The 19448-nt window shown below is 40.5% G+C and overlaps 1 protein-coding gene across 1 annotated transcript; it reads right to left on the reverse strand.

Annotated features, from left to right (window-relative positions):
* Positions 1-424: 424 nt before the first annotated feature.
* Positions 425-748, reverse strand: LOC134624562 (histone H4). Its single transcript, XM_063469562.1, has one exon. The coding sequence runs from the start codon at positions 734-736 to the stop codon at positions 425-427; it is 312 nt and encodes a 103-aa protein (XP_063325632.1). The 5' UTR covers positions 737-748.
* Positions 749-19448: the final 18700 nt, after the last annotated feature.

The following is a 19448-nucleotide window of genomic DNA, read 5'->3' on the forward strand; positions in this document are numbered from 1 at the left end:
ACATTTACAAATACACTAATAAATCAGTGAAATCCATTGGTTTTCTTTCGTTTGGTCTGTGAACGTTCACACTCCTGCTATAGGTGAGAATTAACAGCGGTATTGAATAAGTCTGTAACCTCTGAAGTTCAGTTTGTGGCTTTGTCAGTTATTGGAATTTTATAACGAAATAACGAAAAGCACGCATTACAAACCCCTTAATATTACGGCTCATAACAAAATAAAGAGTCATGATATGTAGGGAACGCAAGTCAGTAATTGTTAAGTTATAAAATAATACCGCTTCAGAAGTCAGTGGGGAGATACTGGCAGGTATAGATATTTTCTGAACTTTCCGCCAAAACACAAAGATCGCAGAACAAAGCTCTTAAATTGAGATGTGTGGCTCTTAAAAGAGCCGTTTGATGGATTAGGACGAATGAGCTTAACCGCCGAAACCGTACAGAGTGCGACCCTGCCTCTTCAGAGCATAAACTACATCCATGGCGGTCACAGTCTTCCTCTTGGCGTGCTCAGTGTAAGTGACGGCATCACGGATGACGTTCTCCAGGAACACCTTCAACACACCGCGGGTCTCCTCGTAGATCAGACCGGAGATACGCTTCACTCCACCACGGCGAGCCAGACGGCGGATAGCGGGTTTGGTGATGCCCTGGATGTTATCACGGAGAACTTTACGGTGACGCTTGGCGCCTCCTTTACCGAGTCCTTTGCCACCCTTGCCCCTTCCACTCATGGTTACTGTTTCTTCTTCGTACAAGCAAAGTCGAAGGAACCGCTACCCGACGGAGCCGTTTTATTATGTGTGCTCGGCGGACGTAAATGAAAACAGCCGGTGCGAGGTTCGCTGCACGACTCGAAGCTCAGTGGCTCCGCCCACTCTTCTATTCTTTATGTGGAAATATTGTCTTTTGGTAATGACAAATAAAATCTAACCGAAGGGAGGCTCACACCAAATCGCACCCACAATGTCATGTCAGTGTTATTTCTGGGAAATCTACAAGTGTATTTATTTGTGTACAGTAAACTGCGATGGAGACAACCAGTGCTACTCCACCCGCAGTCACAGTCATGCTGTTCCTCATTTCCGCCAAAGGCCAGTAGATGGCGGTAGTTTCAGCCGCTCCTGTTTTCTGTCTCTGTTCATTCAAAGAAAAAACTAACCGTCAGCGGACGAGGGAAGTGTGCATTCATTTCTGAACAAATGAATTCATTTCTGAACAACAAAAATGAGAGAAAGGGGTAAGGGTCTTTTTGGTGACATTACAGAGCAGTGGAAAGATCTTAACATTAATTGGACACAAACATGCACTAAACAAGTATATAATATAATTAATAAAAAAATTAATGAGGGGCAGAAAAAATATAAGAACGCGGGCGTAGAAGAATACCCGATAATAGTTAAAAATGTCTATGATAAACTAATGTCTGAAAATATGAGAGATGCAGTTTGGTTGATTTCTGTCGGAGTCTCCCGGTTAGAGCAGTAGTTCAGTGGAGCTGCTATGCCCAATGTCACAATGTGCCGAAGATGAAACCTTGGAACATTTACTGTTATCCTGTTACAGAACGGTAGAGATTAGACAGCAAATGGCTAAAGTGGGGTTTGATATTGATAATAACATAAAAGCTATAAAGTATGGTCTGTTTAAGGAAAAAATGTATGACAATAAAAGACGCCTTTTTTGGCTAATCATGTGCATTATCAATACCCACATTTGGAAAACAAGAGCCAAGGTGGTCATTGAACAAAAGATGATAGACAGTGTGGCTGTTTGTAAGAATATTTTTGCAGACTTGAGGAGGAGGAAAACTCTAGAACAGAAAAATAATAGCCCTTTACCTTGGGATCTTTGAAAGATATGATTAATGTTTAAATGTTTGAGTACGATTTTGGGGAGGTTAATTGAAATTATTTTTTATGTATTTGTTGTAAATTATCATGCATATTGCCATATATTTTGATGCAAAGTTTTTTGTGTGTGTTGTTTCGTTATGAATTGTCATGAATTTTGAAAATAAAGGCTTAAAAAAAGCAAGGGTGGTGGTCATGCCTGAGTTTATCCCTTCCCTTCTGCTTGTAGCTCTTGTGTGTTTAAACATGCCCCCCTATGTACCTCTATCCTATGCCTCTAAATTTGGCAACCTATGGTTGAGGTTGAAATATGGTGGAAGTAACGACCCACCTTCTCGTGATTATGTGGCAGAGGAACTTATTTTCCAATCTTCTTGAGTAAATCCACAGTACATCTATTCTTTCATTTCCTTACCCAATAGAAGAGAGTTTGAGTTGTGCTTTCTCCAAGAAGCCCCTTGCAATGGTTTTTGGAAATTCATAATCCCAACTTAAATCATCCTAAGTGGAAGGAATAGTCTGTAGAATCTCCAGTCCAGCTAGAAGTCACAACAATTGTGGTGAAATTTTGGACAGGGAGAGTTCCAGACCAGGATATTGAACTCTACCTACAAATGTACTGTGAAGTCTTACAACCTCCTGTTAAGCCGGTTGATAAATTCGGCTTATTGTATGGAGTGAGAAAATTCAAGGTACGAATGCGGAGAGATGAAACAGGTCATATTGTTTCCATCCCTAACTCCATCTCTCTGAGCCCTTTTAATGGACGTATCATATATCCTGGACAAGCAAACAGATGTTTCGTCTGCCAAGCACTAGACCATCAAGCAAGAGACTGCCCTACCTTTAAGTGTTGCAAGTGTGGGGAGTTGGGTCATAAAGCTAAAGAATGCCAAAATGACAGCGAGTGTTCCCTGTGTGGACCGAAGGGACACACCTTCTTTAAATGTCCCAAATCCTTTGCAAATATAACTAAAGCCCTCCACGAGCTCTGTTTATACAATTTTTGCATCTACATCAGCGCTGCCAGAAGCCTTAAATTCAACCTCGCTACAAAAAAATGCTCACATATGGAAATGAATCCTTAACAAATCCACTTGTGGTCTCGGAAACTATTTCAGGACAAGAACCTAGCAATCGTACCTCAAGAAATCTTCCTGGTGTAACAGAGTCGCAGACAGACAATAACAACATAGAGGAGAAATTAACGCCCCCAACACAACTTACAGTTTTTTCTGAATGCTTAAACCCTAACTGTGATTCTTATAGCACAATTTCTAAAACTATTAATACTTATAGCAAAACCACTCACTGAGTTTGCAAAACTAAAAGCACAAACACTGCTTTGCACTCAGTTTGCCATTTTGTAACACACACTTTGCAAACCTGTAGCTACAATCCACTGCACAGCACTCTTTTTGCAGAACTGTAAACACAACTCACGGCTTTACACTCAATTTCCAAAGGATCAACACACTCCTAGCAAAACTATACACATTTATGGCCATTATTTACACTATTTTGCCAACTGTCTGGCACACTGTCACATGTGAAAACTTTTTTAGATAATTAGTTCACTTTGCAATCAGCCTAAGCACTATAATACAGGTAAGCTGTGTGTGTGGAGTACAATGGAGGGAGCAGGAAGAGTGAGAAGTAGAGGAGGCCGAGGAAGAGGACGTGGAGGTGAAGAAGTAGGATGAAGAGGACGACAAGGACAAGGAGGAGCAAGAGGAGGACGAGGAGGGGGGAGAGGAGGATGAGGAGGGGGGAGAGGAAGGGTAAGAAGAGTAAGAAATAGAATTGCTGATGACATCAGAGCTACAATAGTGGACCATGTCATCAACCATGGAGTGACCCTGAGGGAAGCTGGCCAACGGGTTCAGCCTAGCTCGAGCTGCTACACTGTAGCAAGCATCATAAGGACATTTTGAAATGAGAATCAGTTAGTACAGTCACTTTGCACTAAGACTTGTAGCACTGCCATATGCTAATGAGAAACACAACAATACCACAGATGTAAAAATACTGAAATTGTTACTTTACAGAATTGCTAGACGACCAGATGCTGGGGCAGAGGAAGCATGTTCACTGCAGACCAAGAAACCCATATAGTCAATATGGTGATTGCAAATAATCCTATACTTGGAAATAAACACTTGTGTTTGTTTTGATGTGTGTGAATAAACACCAGTACTTGAAGTTTGGATCCCTCTATGCTTACGGATCTATGACAAAAGTATGACCTCAAACTGACATGACCTACCTTGTGCACAGAGAAAGCAAAAGCCAGATGTGTTTTGTATTCATACCATCAGTATGCAGGTGGCGCATTGTGTGCTTAGTAGATGATGGCTTGTGTGTACTGTTTGATACGAAAATACCATTTTTATGAAGGTGTGAAGAGTTAATCTAGCTGTGTTCGCTTTTGCAAGAGAACTACAATGTTTTGATAATTGGGTGACAGGTTTTCTTATTTGCGTGTAGAGTTTTGCAAAAATAGCCAATAGTTACAAAAAATGTGCTTACAGTTTTTTCTGAATGCTTACAGTTTTTCTCGATTGCTTAAACACTATAACCAATCTTTTGAACTAAAATTTCAAAACCATAATGCTATTTTTCAAAAACCACACCCGTTTCCCTGAACTATAAACACTATTCCCCTGCTTTAACACATGAGTCAGATGTGGTGAACTGTTACTGCAAAACTCTACACACAAATCCCTACATTTTTTAGTGCTTACACCATGTGGCCATTTAGAAAGCACTTGCATTCAATAATGTTAACTTAAGTCAGCACAGCTTGAGCTCAATTAGCACACAATTAACCAAGTGGAAACACTACGAGTCAAAATTTATCACACATCAATCAGAAACTCATTCAGGTTTGAAACAATGGATTCAAAGAGATGCAAAGGAAGAGGTTGAGGAGGAAAAGGAGGTCTAGGACACCAAGGAGGAGGTGGAGGAACATAATTGGCCATTGGGCTATTGTAAATGTCCCTGGTCAGCGTGGAGGGAATGTCACTCTGTGCGCAGCCATCAGCCAACGAGGGATACTCCACCGCCATGCCGTACTAGGACCCTATAACACTATGCTTCTCCTTGCTTTTCTTGATGGTCTAAGACAACATATGTTCCAGCTGGACTACAGTGAACCAGCACAGCCAGAGCAGCCTCACTATGCTGTTGTTTGGTGTAATGTCAGCTTCCATCACACTGCTCTGGTTCATGACTGGTTTACCAATAACCCAAGGTTTTCTAACATCTTTCTGCCTGCATACTCTCCCTTTCTAAACCCAATAGAGGAGTTATTTTCGGCGTGGCGGTAGAAAGTGTATGACAGAGAACCTTATGTCCGTGTTCACCTCCTCCGGGTCGTGGAAGAAGCCTGCCTATACATATCAGTAGATGCATGCCAGTGGTGGATCAGGCATGCAAGAGGATTTTACCCCCGCTGCCTGGCCAGGGCCAATATAGCCTGTGATGTGGATGAGATTCCCGGGCCTGACCCAGACCACAGACAGGATGCTGAGGTGGAATAATGTTTTTGATGTGTGTTGTACTGTATGGTACATGAATAAAAATGTGCCACTATATGTACATTGGATCTTTTGTGTTCATGATGTGAAAAGGTTTTTGAGGGGAAGAACCACAAGCAACATAACTTGCCAGTTTTTGAAATATTGTTTTAAATTTATTGCACCAATGTGTAAGACTATGTTGTAGTGTGTGTGTTTTTGAGGCCTTGTGTGTGATGTCTGTGGGCAAAGTTTGTTTTTTCAGCAAGAGTGAATGGTTTTGAGTGTAGAGCTTAATTTTGACCTGAAAATACAGTGTTTGGGAAATTGGGTGAGACGTTATGGATTTGTGTTTACTGTTTTGAGAATACGAGTCATAGTTTCAAGAAAAGTGTTTAAGCAATCGAGAAAAACTGTAATAGAAGGCTTCAGAGAAAAAAATCCACAGGTGATTCTTGTAACAGCTAGGAGAGTCAGATGACCGAAGACCCGGACACATTTGCCAATAGGTGAACGAGTGAGGGATGCTCAGATGACAGCTATTATTTAAAATAGCGCCGTACAGTGTGATTCACTGTTAACTGCACAGATATTAAATACTGGTTGTTTCAAATGATGGTGTGTAAATTTGTTTTCCTCTCCCTGAGTAGAGTCCATACTGTTAAGGTCCAAAAGTTCAATACTGCAAACTGAACAACACCCTGCAGGATGTTGTCAGTGTCATGAGTTCTGCTATATGAAATCAGTTTGGTTGTAAATTTTACTATAAGAAGGAACCGGAAATGTATGAATTTAATCTGAAAGCTTTGGACGACTTATTGAATCATTTTAACACTTCCGGAAATGTTTTCTTCCATTTTAACCTAAGCTTCTAAGAGTTGTACCCTCTAAAACTGAATGACTGATGGAGACTCTGACACTGGTACAAACTAAACTGCAGCTCATCAAGGCTGTTATCGGATCTTTACAAATCTTCTTTTTCAAGTCATAATCAATAAAAACAATGTGATTTATACACAAAATCTATTTTTTGTTTCTCAGGTGATCAGAAACAATTTTGCTGTTGTGGCTGCAAACATTTGACTTTTAGTCTGTGCAGAAAACACAAACATGACAATAACAAAAGAGAGGTTGTAGAAGATATTTTGGGATGTTGGGGTCACAGGTCTGGACAAAGTCTTCTGTCAGAAAGATGGCAGCAGTCCAGGAACTGGTTTAATGGCTTTTTAGAAAGTCCCACAGAACAACTGTTTACATCAAAGTGCCTGCCAGGGTTAATCTAAATTCGGTGCAGCCATCCATGAACGTATTGTTTTACAGTATACATGTGACTATAGTATGGTTTTTTGAAAACAGAAACAGGCCAATCTCTAATTGGCCTGTTTCTGGCCAATCATAGGAAAACAATCACAATAACATCATCTAGCTGACCCAAGCAATATCTCAAAATATCCACAAGGGGTCTCTGTCATCAACAATTTTCTTCATAGCGCATCACAAAGTTTGCTAATAGTAAAAACAATAGAAACATTGTTTAACTTAAGTCCTAATATAGCTGGATGTAATTAGTGCTAAATAATCTTACTAACATAGCATCAAAGTACTGAGACATAAAATCATCTCAGTCCTATGAAACTCTTCCTTTGGGAAAATCCACTAGGAATGGCCGCTGATGCAAAATGATTCTTTCCCCTAGACATCCTGAGGGCAAGTCAGAGCAGGGAAATCTGAACAAAGTGAAAGTGGGAACACTGGACTTTATTGTGCTGGTTACCTGATCGCTCACAACATTTAAACTTGAAACCAGAGAGTGGTGTTTCCATCAGCTGCAGGACAGAGTCATGGACAGCAAGGATGCAGCGAATGTTTGAAAAGAATAAACAATTACCAGCTGAAACAAGAGGAGACAACAGGAATAAGAATTTTATATTTTACTGTATCATTGTGTCCACTTCTGCTCTTTATTTGTGCAACTTATTTGACACTTTTGTCTGTTTAAAGCATTTAAAAGCAGTGAGGCTGTCAGTCTGTTATTGTCTGTTACACTGTAGCTATAAAACTGTCATACTGTGGAGGGAGCAGGTTAGGAGCCAAATACAAAGCTGCAGAGTTCACAAACAAAACAAAAGCCATTTCATTGGCTGATAAAAATCTAAATCAGAGTGCAAATTATAACATTAACAAAAATCCAGAAAGCAGAGGAAGCCAAGCATACAGGCAGGTAAACAGTACAACACAAGAAAGAACACATAAAAGAGCACACTGAGCTAACAAAGGGAGGATGTAAAACAACACCACAACCAGTAAACTAAGAACTAACTGAGAACATCTTTACAAAGAACCACAACAACAGATGACCTAAAATACAAAACTCCAGAATCACATTTACAGAGGACACAAAAAGAAACTATAAAAAATTAAAAAATAACAAAAATACTTAAAAGTAAAAATTGAAATCCTCAGATACACCTAATAAACTTTTTGTTTTAATCATCAGTTGAAGCTGGTAGTTCATGTAGTTTTGTGTAGTTCAGTGTAATAATCACAATTTAATGATTTACACCCACACAGCAACAGGCAACAGTCCAGTTTAACATAGACCTGCTGCTTTTGGTCACACTGACAGTTTGATCTATATGTCAGACTGTTTTTACTGATTATGGCTACGTTCACACTGCAGGATTTTTTTGACCCTATGCGACCCATATCCGATCACGGTATGACAGTGTGAACGGCACAAATCCGATATTTTCAAATCCGATCTGGGTCACTTTCGTATGTGGTACTGAATCCGATACATATCCGATGTTTTAGAAAGCGACTGCTATTTGAACGGTCATGTCGCATTAAATCTGTCTTTTACGTCACTGACACGAGACAGACGCCAATTATCAGCGCCGGAGAAGACATCACGAAAGCTTCCTGGCCATCCAGTGTAGATGTTAGTGAAACTGTTGGGAAGACAACGTTGGAGAAACGTGAACATTTTATTTCTACTGTATAATCTGCAGATTCTGACAGAAATCTGCAACTATCCTTTGAAGCACCGCTCCTCTAAAACAGCAATAAGGATAATTATTAGGTTATCTACATTATTATGTAAATAACAAAATAACTTAAAGCAAAAATTGGGAAACGTAAAGTCCGAAGTCTTTATATTAACGGCCATCAGTCAAACAATATTGTTTGCTCTGGGTCTAAACAGAGCGCGTTGTGTGTGACATCGTCTTTTGCGCATGCGGGCCGCTTTGAGCGTTCACACTAGAGCGCGTTTGATGTCGCATTTTATTTGTAGTGTGAACAAGCAGACAAAAACAATCGGATTTGATCAAAAAATCGGAATTGAGCATTAAGACCTGCAGTGTGAACGTAGCCTATGAGAGATGAACAATAAAGTTAAAAACCCAAAACAACACTGATGAGCTGCAGACAGTCTCCACCTCACTTCACTCATATTTAGACACTAAATCTTGACTTGTACCATCCTGTCTAACCACATGTTCCTGGGATCTGTACTATGAAGATACCCAGGACATCTTTCTGCTTTGTGCCTTTACTTCTCCAGCACTGACGACAACATTTGTTCTAATTTTGTCCCGATTGCCACCAAAATCAAATCAGCTGCAACTGTGGTTTTTATGCACCATCACGCAAACTTTAAAAACAACATCTTTCAAAAATGTGGAACTAGAGGATGCAGCATGTAAAGCACAAAAGTGACTGCACTAAAGATTTTCCACACTCAGTTTTACTTTAATTCAGCACACAGCGAAAGCGCTCCCTCAGCAGGGTCATAGCGAAACAACACCTGGGAACAACACTTGGGTGTGTCTTATATAACCTAACAGCACTTCTCTCCAGCTCAGTCAGTGAAATCTGTCCGTGGATGTTGGTGTGTGTGGAATGTGAGTGGAAAGAAGAGCAGACAGCAACAGTAAGTATTTTATCTGTAACTCTGTTTTTATGTCAAACGTCTCTGAGAGTGTTTAAAGTGAAATCTCTGCTCTCATTATCATTAGATATAATGTTATTATTTTAGCAGCTGATGTTACAGTGAAATACAGACGCTGTCTCTGTCTGATGTCATTTCTGATATTTTTTTCTGCCTCGAGGGATTTAAGAGGAAACCCTCTAAAATCAGGTTGGTCGGTATTCTCAAAACTGAAAAATTCCATTTATTTTGTCAAGATCCCAGAGTCCAGATGAATATCTCTCCGCATGTCAGCTCTTTATGCATTTTTTCCTGATTTATTTTCTTTTCAAGGACTTGTACTTCCTTTGTCCTCCATGTATCCAGTTTCTTCTTTTAAGGACACACTACACACCAACTTTCCAGTAGCTCTTTGGGAAACCTTCTTGCTGGCGCCTCATGTCTGTCAGACTATTTAAGCTTTTGGTAAATTAAACTACAGAAATAAGACGGGTTGACAAGGTTCTAAAAACAAAGTACCTAAAGATAGATTTTAAAACTGGTTCCTTGACAAATTTGAGTTAGATGCGTTTGTTTGAAGTATTGAAAAAAATTCTGCTTCAGTCGAAGATAAATTTAAAGAAGTAAGAGCTGGCTCAAGACTTTTGCACACTACTGTAACTACCAGCAAACATGTGTTGGATAATATTTGATATATTCTAAAACACAGAACACAAAGTTTTTATACTTTCTTCTAAAGAGCTGTTTGATCAGCTTAAAGCTGAGAGCACGTCCAAAACCTGATTTTTTTTTCTGTCTACTGGGGGTGAAGATGCCAGTCAGATTATAGAGAGATAAATCAGTTATAGCAAAAAACAAAAAACGATTGTGATCCCAAATGTGGGGGCTTATCTCCCCACCACCACACTCCCTGCCATTGTCTGATGCCCTCTGACGTCAGTGCGTAGGTGGTTCTCGGTGTCTGGGGCTGGGTGCTCAGGTGTGTACTGGCACACTCCCAGTGGCTGCTCGATGGGGCCTGGCACCCGTGGCACGGCCAGGCCCCTTGCAGAGAGTGGAGGGTCCCCGGCTCTCAGGTCTCTGAATCCGGGGACTCTGTCTGTTCTGGCTGGCTGCTGGTGGAGCCTGTGGGCATGTCGCCCCAGCCCCCTGTGGATTCTGCACCATGGCTGCTGGGTGGCCCCCACTCCCCATGCTGTCAGGGTCTCTCCTCAGCTCTTTTCTAGGAGGGTGGTGAGGCTGCCTCTCCAGTGCTCCTCCTTGGGCTCTTATCATTTCTGATTTCACTGTAATGTGAGAACTCCCAGAGGCACATTTTATGACCTACTCTTTATATTTTTCTGTCAGCTTGGAGAAACCTCTGCACACTTCATCCACATCAGAACATGCTGCTCTATAGTACAGGATATATTGCACACTGTAGATTTTGCTTCTTCTAGCTGTACTGACTGACCTTTGACCTCATGTGTTGATGACTCTTCACCTCTGTCTCCTCTCACAGGGAGAAGATGATCTGCAGGATCCTGCTGCTCATCATCCTCACCTCATGTGTCTCTGGTTAGTTTACAGCTTCACTTTATGAACTCCAAATAAAGCTCAACAACAGATTTGTTCCAGTTCTCAGTGTGTCTGCTCCTCTCTTTCCCTCTCTGTCTCCTCAACAGGATCATTTGTAGTCAATGTGACACAGACCTCCTATCAGGCAGAGGAGAACCACAACATCACACTGGAGTGGACGTTCACCACCAAACCTGACAGATCCAACAACACTCTCAACATCCTCTGTGAACTTTTTATTAGTCGTATATCCTCAGTCTTGTATCAGGTTCATGAAGGTGTTGAGGTGTCAGAGTCTCAGGGTGAAAAGTTTTCAGGACGAGTCCAGAGTGACAAAGACTCCCTCAGAGAAGGACGAATCAGACTTCAACTGTCCAGACTCAGGACTGATGACTCGGGTCTGTACCAGTGTGAGGTGAACACTGATTATGGCTTCGGCTCTGCCAGCTGTCGACTCAACGTCACTGGTATGTTGATTTAGCGGAAGTTGATCTAGTTTCTTTTATTACGATGGTGTTCGCTGTTAGATCCACTGAGCTGTTAAAACAGACCATAGACTGTGTATGAAAGATGTCCATCGCTTCTGGGTCTGAACAATGAAGTCATTGTCAAAAGACGTCAATTCTTTTTTTTAGTGAATAGCAGGGTGTGGTTGCAAAAGCACCTCCATTAATCTGTTATCTCAGTAACCACTCTCCCCTTTCATTTTTCTTTTTTTCCCTTGTTAACTGAAATGAGACCAAAACTGAGGCCATGATACTTAAACCCAGGAGTTCTAATGGTTTTGCAAAATGGGACCTGTGTCCATTGGTTCCTTGTGTCAAAAACATCAACATGATACGTTGGACTTTAACTTAAAATTGGATGAAAAGATTAATTTTGTTATAAAATCGGGTTTTTACTAACCAATACTTCTTTCTAAGGTCAATCCCTTCTTATCTTTTACTCATTTTATAGAGTTCTACATGTTTTTATTACTGCTGTTTATTTTGGTGCAAATTATGTTTTCCTTTCATGCCATCAGTTGGTCCAAAATTTGAAAGCTGGCCTTCTTACTAGAACTCAGAAACTGGAGCCTCCTGTCTCCTGTTTCCTGGCCTTCATTCACTGGCTTCCTGTGACTTTTAGGACTGATTTTAAAATGTTTTCTCTTTTTACAAATCCCTTAATGTGTTGATCTCCTAACATCACATGTTCCTTCAAGCTCTTTGACATCTGCTCACCAGTTACTCCTCAGTGTCCTATTTGTTGACCATTTGGTTATATTTATTGATGTGGGGCATCTTTCCTTTTTATTATAGAACACTTTGGTCAACTCTGTTGTTTTAAATGTGCTTTATAAATAACATTGGATTGGAAACATCTCTGCTCTAGCTTTGGGCTCAGTCCACACAATCTAAAAGCGAAGAAGAACATTAGTATAAAAGGCAGCACAGAAAACACAATTCCAACGACTAAAGTGTGATTGAGTGGACAGCCTACAGCCCACCTCCACAATGTCCCACTGCCCACAGTCTTCATGTGCTCAGAGGTGCAATCACTAAAAGGAAGAAACAGACGGCTGTTTCTTTCAGAGTTCAAATATCTTCAAGACACCTAAAGGCCCCGAAACCTTTTATTAAATATTTGATCTATAGTCAAGTTGTTTATGTTTATTTATATCTGGGATCATGAGAACAGTCGACTCAAAGATGTCAACATCTGATCAGGGACTCAAACCAGAAACCTGCAGATTATCACTCGGCTGCAGTCGACCTCAGACTGTTTCACCAGTTAAACACAATTTTTTATCTGTTCGTCTAAACACAGCAGAGTAGATCTGCTGCTGAACTCAAACCGAATAAAACAAGAGGTTCATTTCATTCATATTCAGGTTTCCTCAGTTTCTCACTCAGATTCACCTCGTGCTCATCACGTGCAAACATCAAGATGACCATGACAAAACAATACTAATTATGGCTTCATTAAACAATGTAGGATGTTGTGGTGACTGGCTCCATCTTTTATATACAGTCTATGAAGTAGCCCTTATGGGGTTTACCTGCTCAGAGTCATGTTGATCTATACTTAAAATTATGAGCTGAGTAACTCTGTGTAACTAACATTTTAATTCAATCAATCAATGATACATATTTTCATGTCATTTACAGCAGGTGATCAGCTCCACCCTCAGAGACCGACAACAGCAGAAAGTGGAGGCATGACCGGTTTCTATGGTTTAATGGGAGTGTTGGCAGCTCTGCTGGGACTGCTTGTAATATTTTTAGTTGTTTTCAGAAATAAAGCCAGGAGACAAAACCCTGTAGCAGAAATATGCTGAGCTTCAGAAAGACTCATCACGAAACATAAAGCTGCAGCCGCAAAGTTACTCTGCTGTAAACTCATTAACACCAGATGACAGTGTTGGATTACATTTATCCATGTGGTGATGTGACAGCTGTAGAGTTAGGAGTTGGTTTAACACAGAAATGAATGAACTAGTTTCAACAGATTGTTTTATAAACCCACATAATCTTTAACATTAATGTAAAAGTTGTTTATTGTTGTTTATTTTTTCACACACAGCATACAAAGTGTGTAAAACCTGAGGCTACAGTTTATTGCTGTGCTGTGTGAACACCTGCAATAACTAAAGCAATGACTGGACTCATCTGATCGACTGCTGTGTGTCCTCAGAGACGCCCCATTATATCCAGTCCTACCAGTAATCACTGCTCAGCATAATCCCAACTTCAGTTCCATCAGCTCACAGAAATACTCCAACCACAGTAAAGAGGACTTATTGTTTACCGTGTTTAATAAATGTCAACACCAGATTCAGTGTCCGCAGTTTTATTTTCATGCTGCTCTGAAACTCTGAAGGAAAGTTTACAGTCTAGATCTCCATGATGTAACAGGACTGTTTAACCTGAGTTACTCTACAGGATGGCTGGAAAAAGAAACAGTAACTATGTTGATGAAGCAATGAGGGGCTGAAACCACACACTCAGTAACTGATGCTGAAAATAAAGTCTGACTACAGAAAGTAAAAACATGTTTGTTTTTTAATAAATGTGGAATAAACCCAGACAGGACTGATGGTTTTTTTTGTGTTGATTATAAACTCTTTTTTGTTTTTTCCACTTGTTTAAAAATAAATAAATGAAAACACAAAAATAAGAACTTCTCTAATTAAAAGGATTTTATTTACAATGTACACATTATTACAGCAGCGATATGTCTGAGGATATGTACTCATCACATATCTTACTTATTTTAATGATAACACGTTAAACAGCAACCCTCTCAATCAGCTGTTACAGTCTTTAGTATCCATGGAGGTGAGAGATGAAGCTGAAACTTGTAATGCAGCAACAGGATGAGACACAGAAGAATCTATTCAAAGATTCCTCGTTTTTTAGTAAAACAAGAATCATTGTTTACACTGATGTTATTTATCACTCCTGTAAAAGCTTAAATAAATAGGAACTTTATTAATACAGATTATATTTTTTTCATAACTTGCACTCTGGAACTTAAACACATGTTGAAGAGTTTGTTGGTTAAATTTGTGACTCGGGTCTTTATTTAAAGCTCAAATAATTTGGGCTCAAATTGATCCTCCAAAAAATGGTCCTCTAAGTCGTGATTGGTTTAATTTCTGAAACACTCGTCAATGTTTGTTTCTTTTTTTTATGCCAACTAAACAGAGCACAGCACAGATGACAACTAGAGCTAGTAGTGGTAATACCAGTGACAATCCAACACCACGCTGGCTTTCTCTGCTCTCTGGTTGTGGACTCACAGTCTGAAGGTTGGACTTATGAAAAACTGCTAAAAACAAACAGACCAAGCCCAAAATAACAGGTTTTGTTTTAACTTGAATTGAATAATGTTTGCAAAGTGTTAAAAAAAAATATCTTACCAGTGACGTTCAGTCGACATCGTCCAACACCAAAGCCATAATCAGTGTTGACCTCACACAGGTACAGACCCGAGTCATCAGTCCTGAGTCTGGACAGTTGAAGTCTGATTCGTCCTTCTCTGAGGGCGTCTTTGTCACTCTGGACTCGTCCTGAAAACTTTTCATCCTGAGACTCTGACACCTCAACACCTTCATGAACATGATACAGGACTGAGGATTTATCACTGATGAAGAGTTCACAGAGGTTGTTTAGAGTTTTGTTGGATCTGTCAGGTTTGGTGGTGAACGTCCACTCCAGTGTGATGTTGTGCTTCTCCTCTGCCTGATAGGAGGTCTGTGTCACATTGACTACAAATGATCCTGTTGAGGAGACAGAGAGGGAAAGAGAGGAGCAGACACACTGAGAACTGGAACAAATCTGTTGTTGAGCTTTATTTGGAGTTCATAAAGTGAAGCTGTAAACTAACCAGAGACACATGAGGTGAGGATGATGAGCAGCAGGATCCTGCAGATCATCTTCTCCCTGTGAGAGGAGACAGAGGTGAAGAGTCATCAACACATGAGGTCAAAGGTCAGTCAGTACAGCTAGAAGAAGGAAATCTACAGTCTGACTTCATTCACTCATCACAACATCTGACCAAAACTACAAGAACTACAAACACTGCAATGGAAGCAACCAGAAGAAAAACCTGCACTTTGATTTCATATTAAGGTTTTCAGAGCTGCAGAATTTGTTTTCTGTCAGAAGGTGGCATCGTGCTACAACTGAAATAAATCATTAAAATCATTTTCTCAGAAGTTCTCTCAAAGTTTCCAGCTCACCCTGAATAAATATAATAAAGGATTCATGAGTATCACTGATACATAAGCATTTAATTTACTATTTACGCAGAATGTTTCTGTTTATACCTCCAGTTTAGTCTTAACTTTTCGACGATTGATACAAACAAAGTGTCCATAAAATAATAAAATAATGTTTTATTTAAATACTTAAAACAAACAGACATCAAATAAGACAGCTTCCTGTTAGGCGAAAATAAAACTTTAACTGCAGTTTAATGGTTGGTGTCAGTGTTTGGTGTTTGAGCTCTTCTAAAACCAAATGCAGCCTACTGACCTATAAATAAACTGTATCAACACCACTATTTTACCACAAAGATGAACTCACACCTGACTCGGATGCTAATAATAACAATAGAACATTATTGCATTAACAGCCTTCAACGCAGTGTATATTTCACCCACACAGAGTGTCTATAAGAAAAGCACAAACTGAGTTCTCACAGTTAAAATAAAGTGAAAGTGTGCTACAGGTTATCACTCATGAACAGTTGTAATCACATGTTATTTTACTCTAACACAGAAACGTTTCCATATTAAATTCAGTCATTATATTACCTTTATGATGTAGTTATACTGTTACAATAAACATACATCTTATTAGTGCTCTCATCAGCATAGAGGTTTGTGTCTCTGTGTGAGAGTGCAGTCTAATGCTAAGCTGTTAAGCTGCTGGTTGAGCTGGTGAACCACAGGTCAAAGTGTGCTGCAGAGGCCTGAGTCTGGGTCCACCTCAGGCCTGCTCATTCCTCCTCACTCTGTCCCTGCTTTCCTGTCTTATTTGTGCACTGTTCAATGAAATAATTCAATGAAATAAAAATCAATATTTAACAGACAAAATAAAAATAAATGACACCCAGAAACACGGTAAAGTTTAACAAAGATAAAGTACATGCTAATGTTGTCTCCTCTTACCTTTAACCACTTGATTTATCTCTGAAGTGCACAATGACTCCGTCCTGCTGCAGTTGTGTGGTTCAGCGCATATAAGTGTATATATGCGAGCACGTCTCTGTCTTTGCGACTGAGTATGAGTATGAGTAATAGCTGCCGCTATTTAATGCTGACCTAAAATTAAAAATATATTTTGGTCATCATTATTTCCTGTTCCTCAGTGCAGTACTGTGTGCATGTTTACCAGAAAGACAGTGACCTCTTTGCACACTGACTACAGGCGTTCTGTCAAATATAAAGGTCTACATCTCACTCTGGTGTATGTAAAGGACCAGTTCATCAAATTTACCAAAGGTAAAGTTAGATTGGATGCTAATTGTTTTTTTTTTAAAAAGTCATGAGCTAACGTTGAATGAGACAATCCAAGTTGATGAGCACCTCATATGCATGTGTCATAACCAAGCTGGAAGACTGTTTATACTATCTGACCGTGAATTTATGGACCCAGACAGTGGTTCTGTAATGAGCACAGTCACAGTAAGAAGAGGTTTGATCCCACCTCCTGGTTGTTTTCTACCATTGTACAACAACACATTCAAATCCCTACTCTGTCTTTGCTAAAGTAACATACATGGAGCAAACAATAGAAGCTCATTAAACACTGGTCCTTACACACTGACTGGATGGGTCACCAGCAAACACACTCATTTATAGAATTCCTCATTCAACAATCATTTTCAGTATCAAACACTCACATATTACAGTGTAAGTGCATATGTTCAACATTTAAGTGGTTTTAAAATATTTTACAAAACACAACCTTCTCATCCATCTGAGATTCATCTTTACAATCAGCAAGTCAATGAGAGCACCACCCAAACCCAAAGTCCTGGTGCTGTACCAGGAAAGACAGAATCAAATCCAGGAAAAAGTGTATAAAAACAGAAAATAGGCTCTGAGTAAAAAGACAGAACCACGACTTGCTTTCACTGTTTCTCTGCCTGACGTCATCACTTTGGTCGCATAGGGACTGGTCTCTTGGTGCCACTCGCTCGTGTATGAAGCTCGAGGAGATCGATGGACAAACTTACGATCAATCGTTTATGTTCTCCAGGGTGAGACGTCTGGGTTTCTTTGAGGGGAAACGTGCACCAACTGCGCAGATCTCTGTGTATTTCCTTGAGCAAGCTGCACTCGCTCACGTCTACCAACTAACAAACTTCATATGATCGGTGTCACTGAAGCTGCAGACGATCATTGTTCGGCGCAACGGCCACGATGTGGAACCGTTTCCCAGAAAAAAAATACTCCGCGTGCACAGCTTAAGCTGGGCTCACACTGTGCGATTTTTTCAGTCGCGTTATTCAGCTTCTGCTCAAACTGTACGATTGACTCGCAGGGGTTAGAAGTTCGTAGGTCACGATGCAGGGTCTCACACTATACGGCCCGATGCTGTGATGTGACCTGAGTGCTTACACTGTGCGTCCATAAAATGAAGGTTATAACAGAAAATCTGTCGCTCACTCTCCCTCTCTGTCTTTCACTCACACAGACACGCACACCACCACCATCAACTTTGCTAAATTGCTAATGAAAAACATTAGGAAGGAAGCTGCAATTGAGCAGCAATGTAAATCCAACTATTTTCACGGTTGTTGTGGTCGTGATAATTTTGTGAGGCCACATCGAAAGGGCTCCGATGAGCTTTCCAAAGTTCTACAAGTGCCTCCATCGCTTGTGTCCAGATCACACGCTGCACAGCCGTGCTGCTCCGTCTTTTTCACCAACGTTTATGTGTTTGCGCGTGAGCAGTGTGAGAAGCTGCGGTGACACCCTCACCCTCAAACAGGTTTGAAATCCTTCAAACAGGTTTGAAATCCTCCCGACCAAGCGATTGATGATCGGGAGCTGGTCGTGAGGTGTTAATCGCTTCTTGTTACCCCATGTATACTACACGATGCACGACGCACGATGAAGGCCAAACTCGGGCAGATCACCAAAACGGTCACACGACTCAAAAATCGGCTCAAAATGGGCCAAAAATCACACAGTGTAAGCCCAGCATTACCTGTCCCCACTTGCAGCAGGTAGCGAGCTGCCGTGTACCTGTGACTTTTCCACTCAGCACCTTGAAAATGTCCAGCTGCTCACTGAGCCTGCAACTGCTGTGTATTTCTACTTTAGTATTTTACACACTGAACTTATTTTCACGTCTTTTTCTAAATCTGGTTTTCTTTTCTGTGCTGCTGTTTCTTTCACACTCTTAGTCTTTAAAATCCATTTGGCTCAAAGACAACAATAAACTGACGACTCCAGTTTCTCTGCACTGACTGTGGAGGAAACGTGAGAAGTTTCCATTTTTTCATCAGCTAAAACATAGCGCCACCGTGTGTCAGAAAAACACTTCTGCAGCTTGAAAGACTTAACACTAGATTTACTATCCTGCGCAAATTTGCGTAACTTCCCTAAACCCAACACCCCCTAGAATTACTGGCTTTTTTATTTTCTGGTGCAAGTCCCGAGGTGTTAAGCACCCCTGCTGAGATTTTCACAGGTCGTCAGCTTGTTTCTCCTACAGCTTTTGTTGTGCAAACCACCCATTATCCTTGAGGCCTGGCACATTTGCATTTGCTCACTCAGAGTTGCTCAGATCCAAGGCAGGCCAAACCTCTGTGTTACAACTTTCAGAAATGCCTGGTAGAAATGCTTCAACTTACTCATGAGATTTTGACCACATTTTTTGCGGAAGTCACAACTATACTGAATGCACGACCGTTGTTGCCAGCTGCAAGAAATGCTTGGTAGGGAACAGCTGTTCCCTACCAAGGTTCGTTTCAAAGTTTGAAACACTTTGAAATAAAACAGACTTGTGTACCCATATATTGTGAATGTCTGTCTTTTGTATGTAGGTTGTAACACAGAGGTTTGGCCTGCCTTGGATCTAAG

This window comes from Pelmatolapia mariae, linkage group LG3_W (assembly GCF_036321145.2).
Source record: "Pelmatolapia mariae isolate MD_Pm_ZW linkage group LG3_W, Pm_UMD_F_2, whole genome shotgun sequence".
Lineage (NCBI taxonomy): Eukaryota > Metazoa > Chordata > Actinopteri > Cichliformes > Cichlidae > Pelmatolapia > Pelmatolapia mariae.

Bases quoted from the DNA above. Each gene is read 5' to 3' on its own strand.
- LOC134624562 (XM_063469562.1), bottom strand. From the start codon at position 736: ATGAGTGGAAGGGGCAAGGGTGGCAAAGGACTCGGTAAAGGAGGCGCC.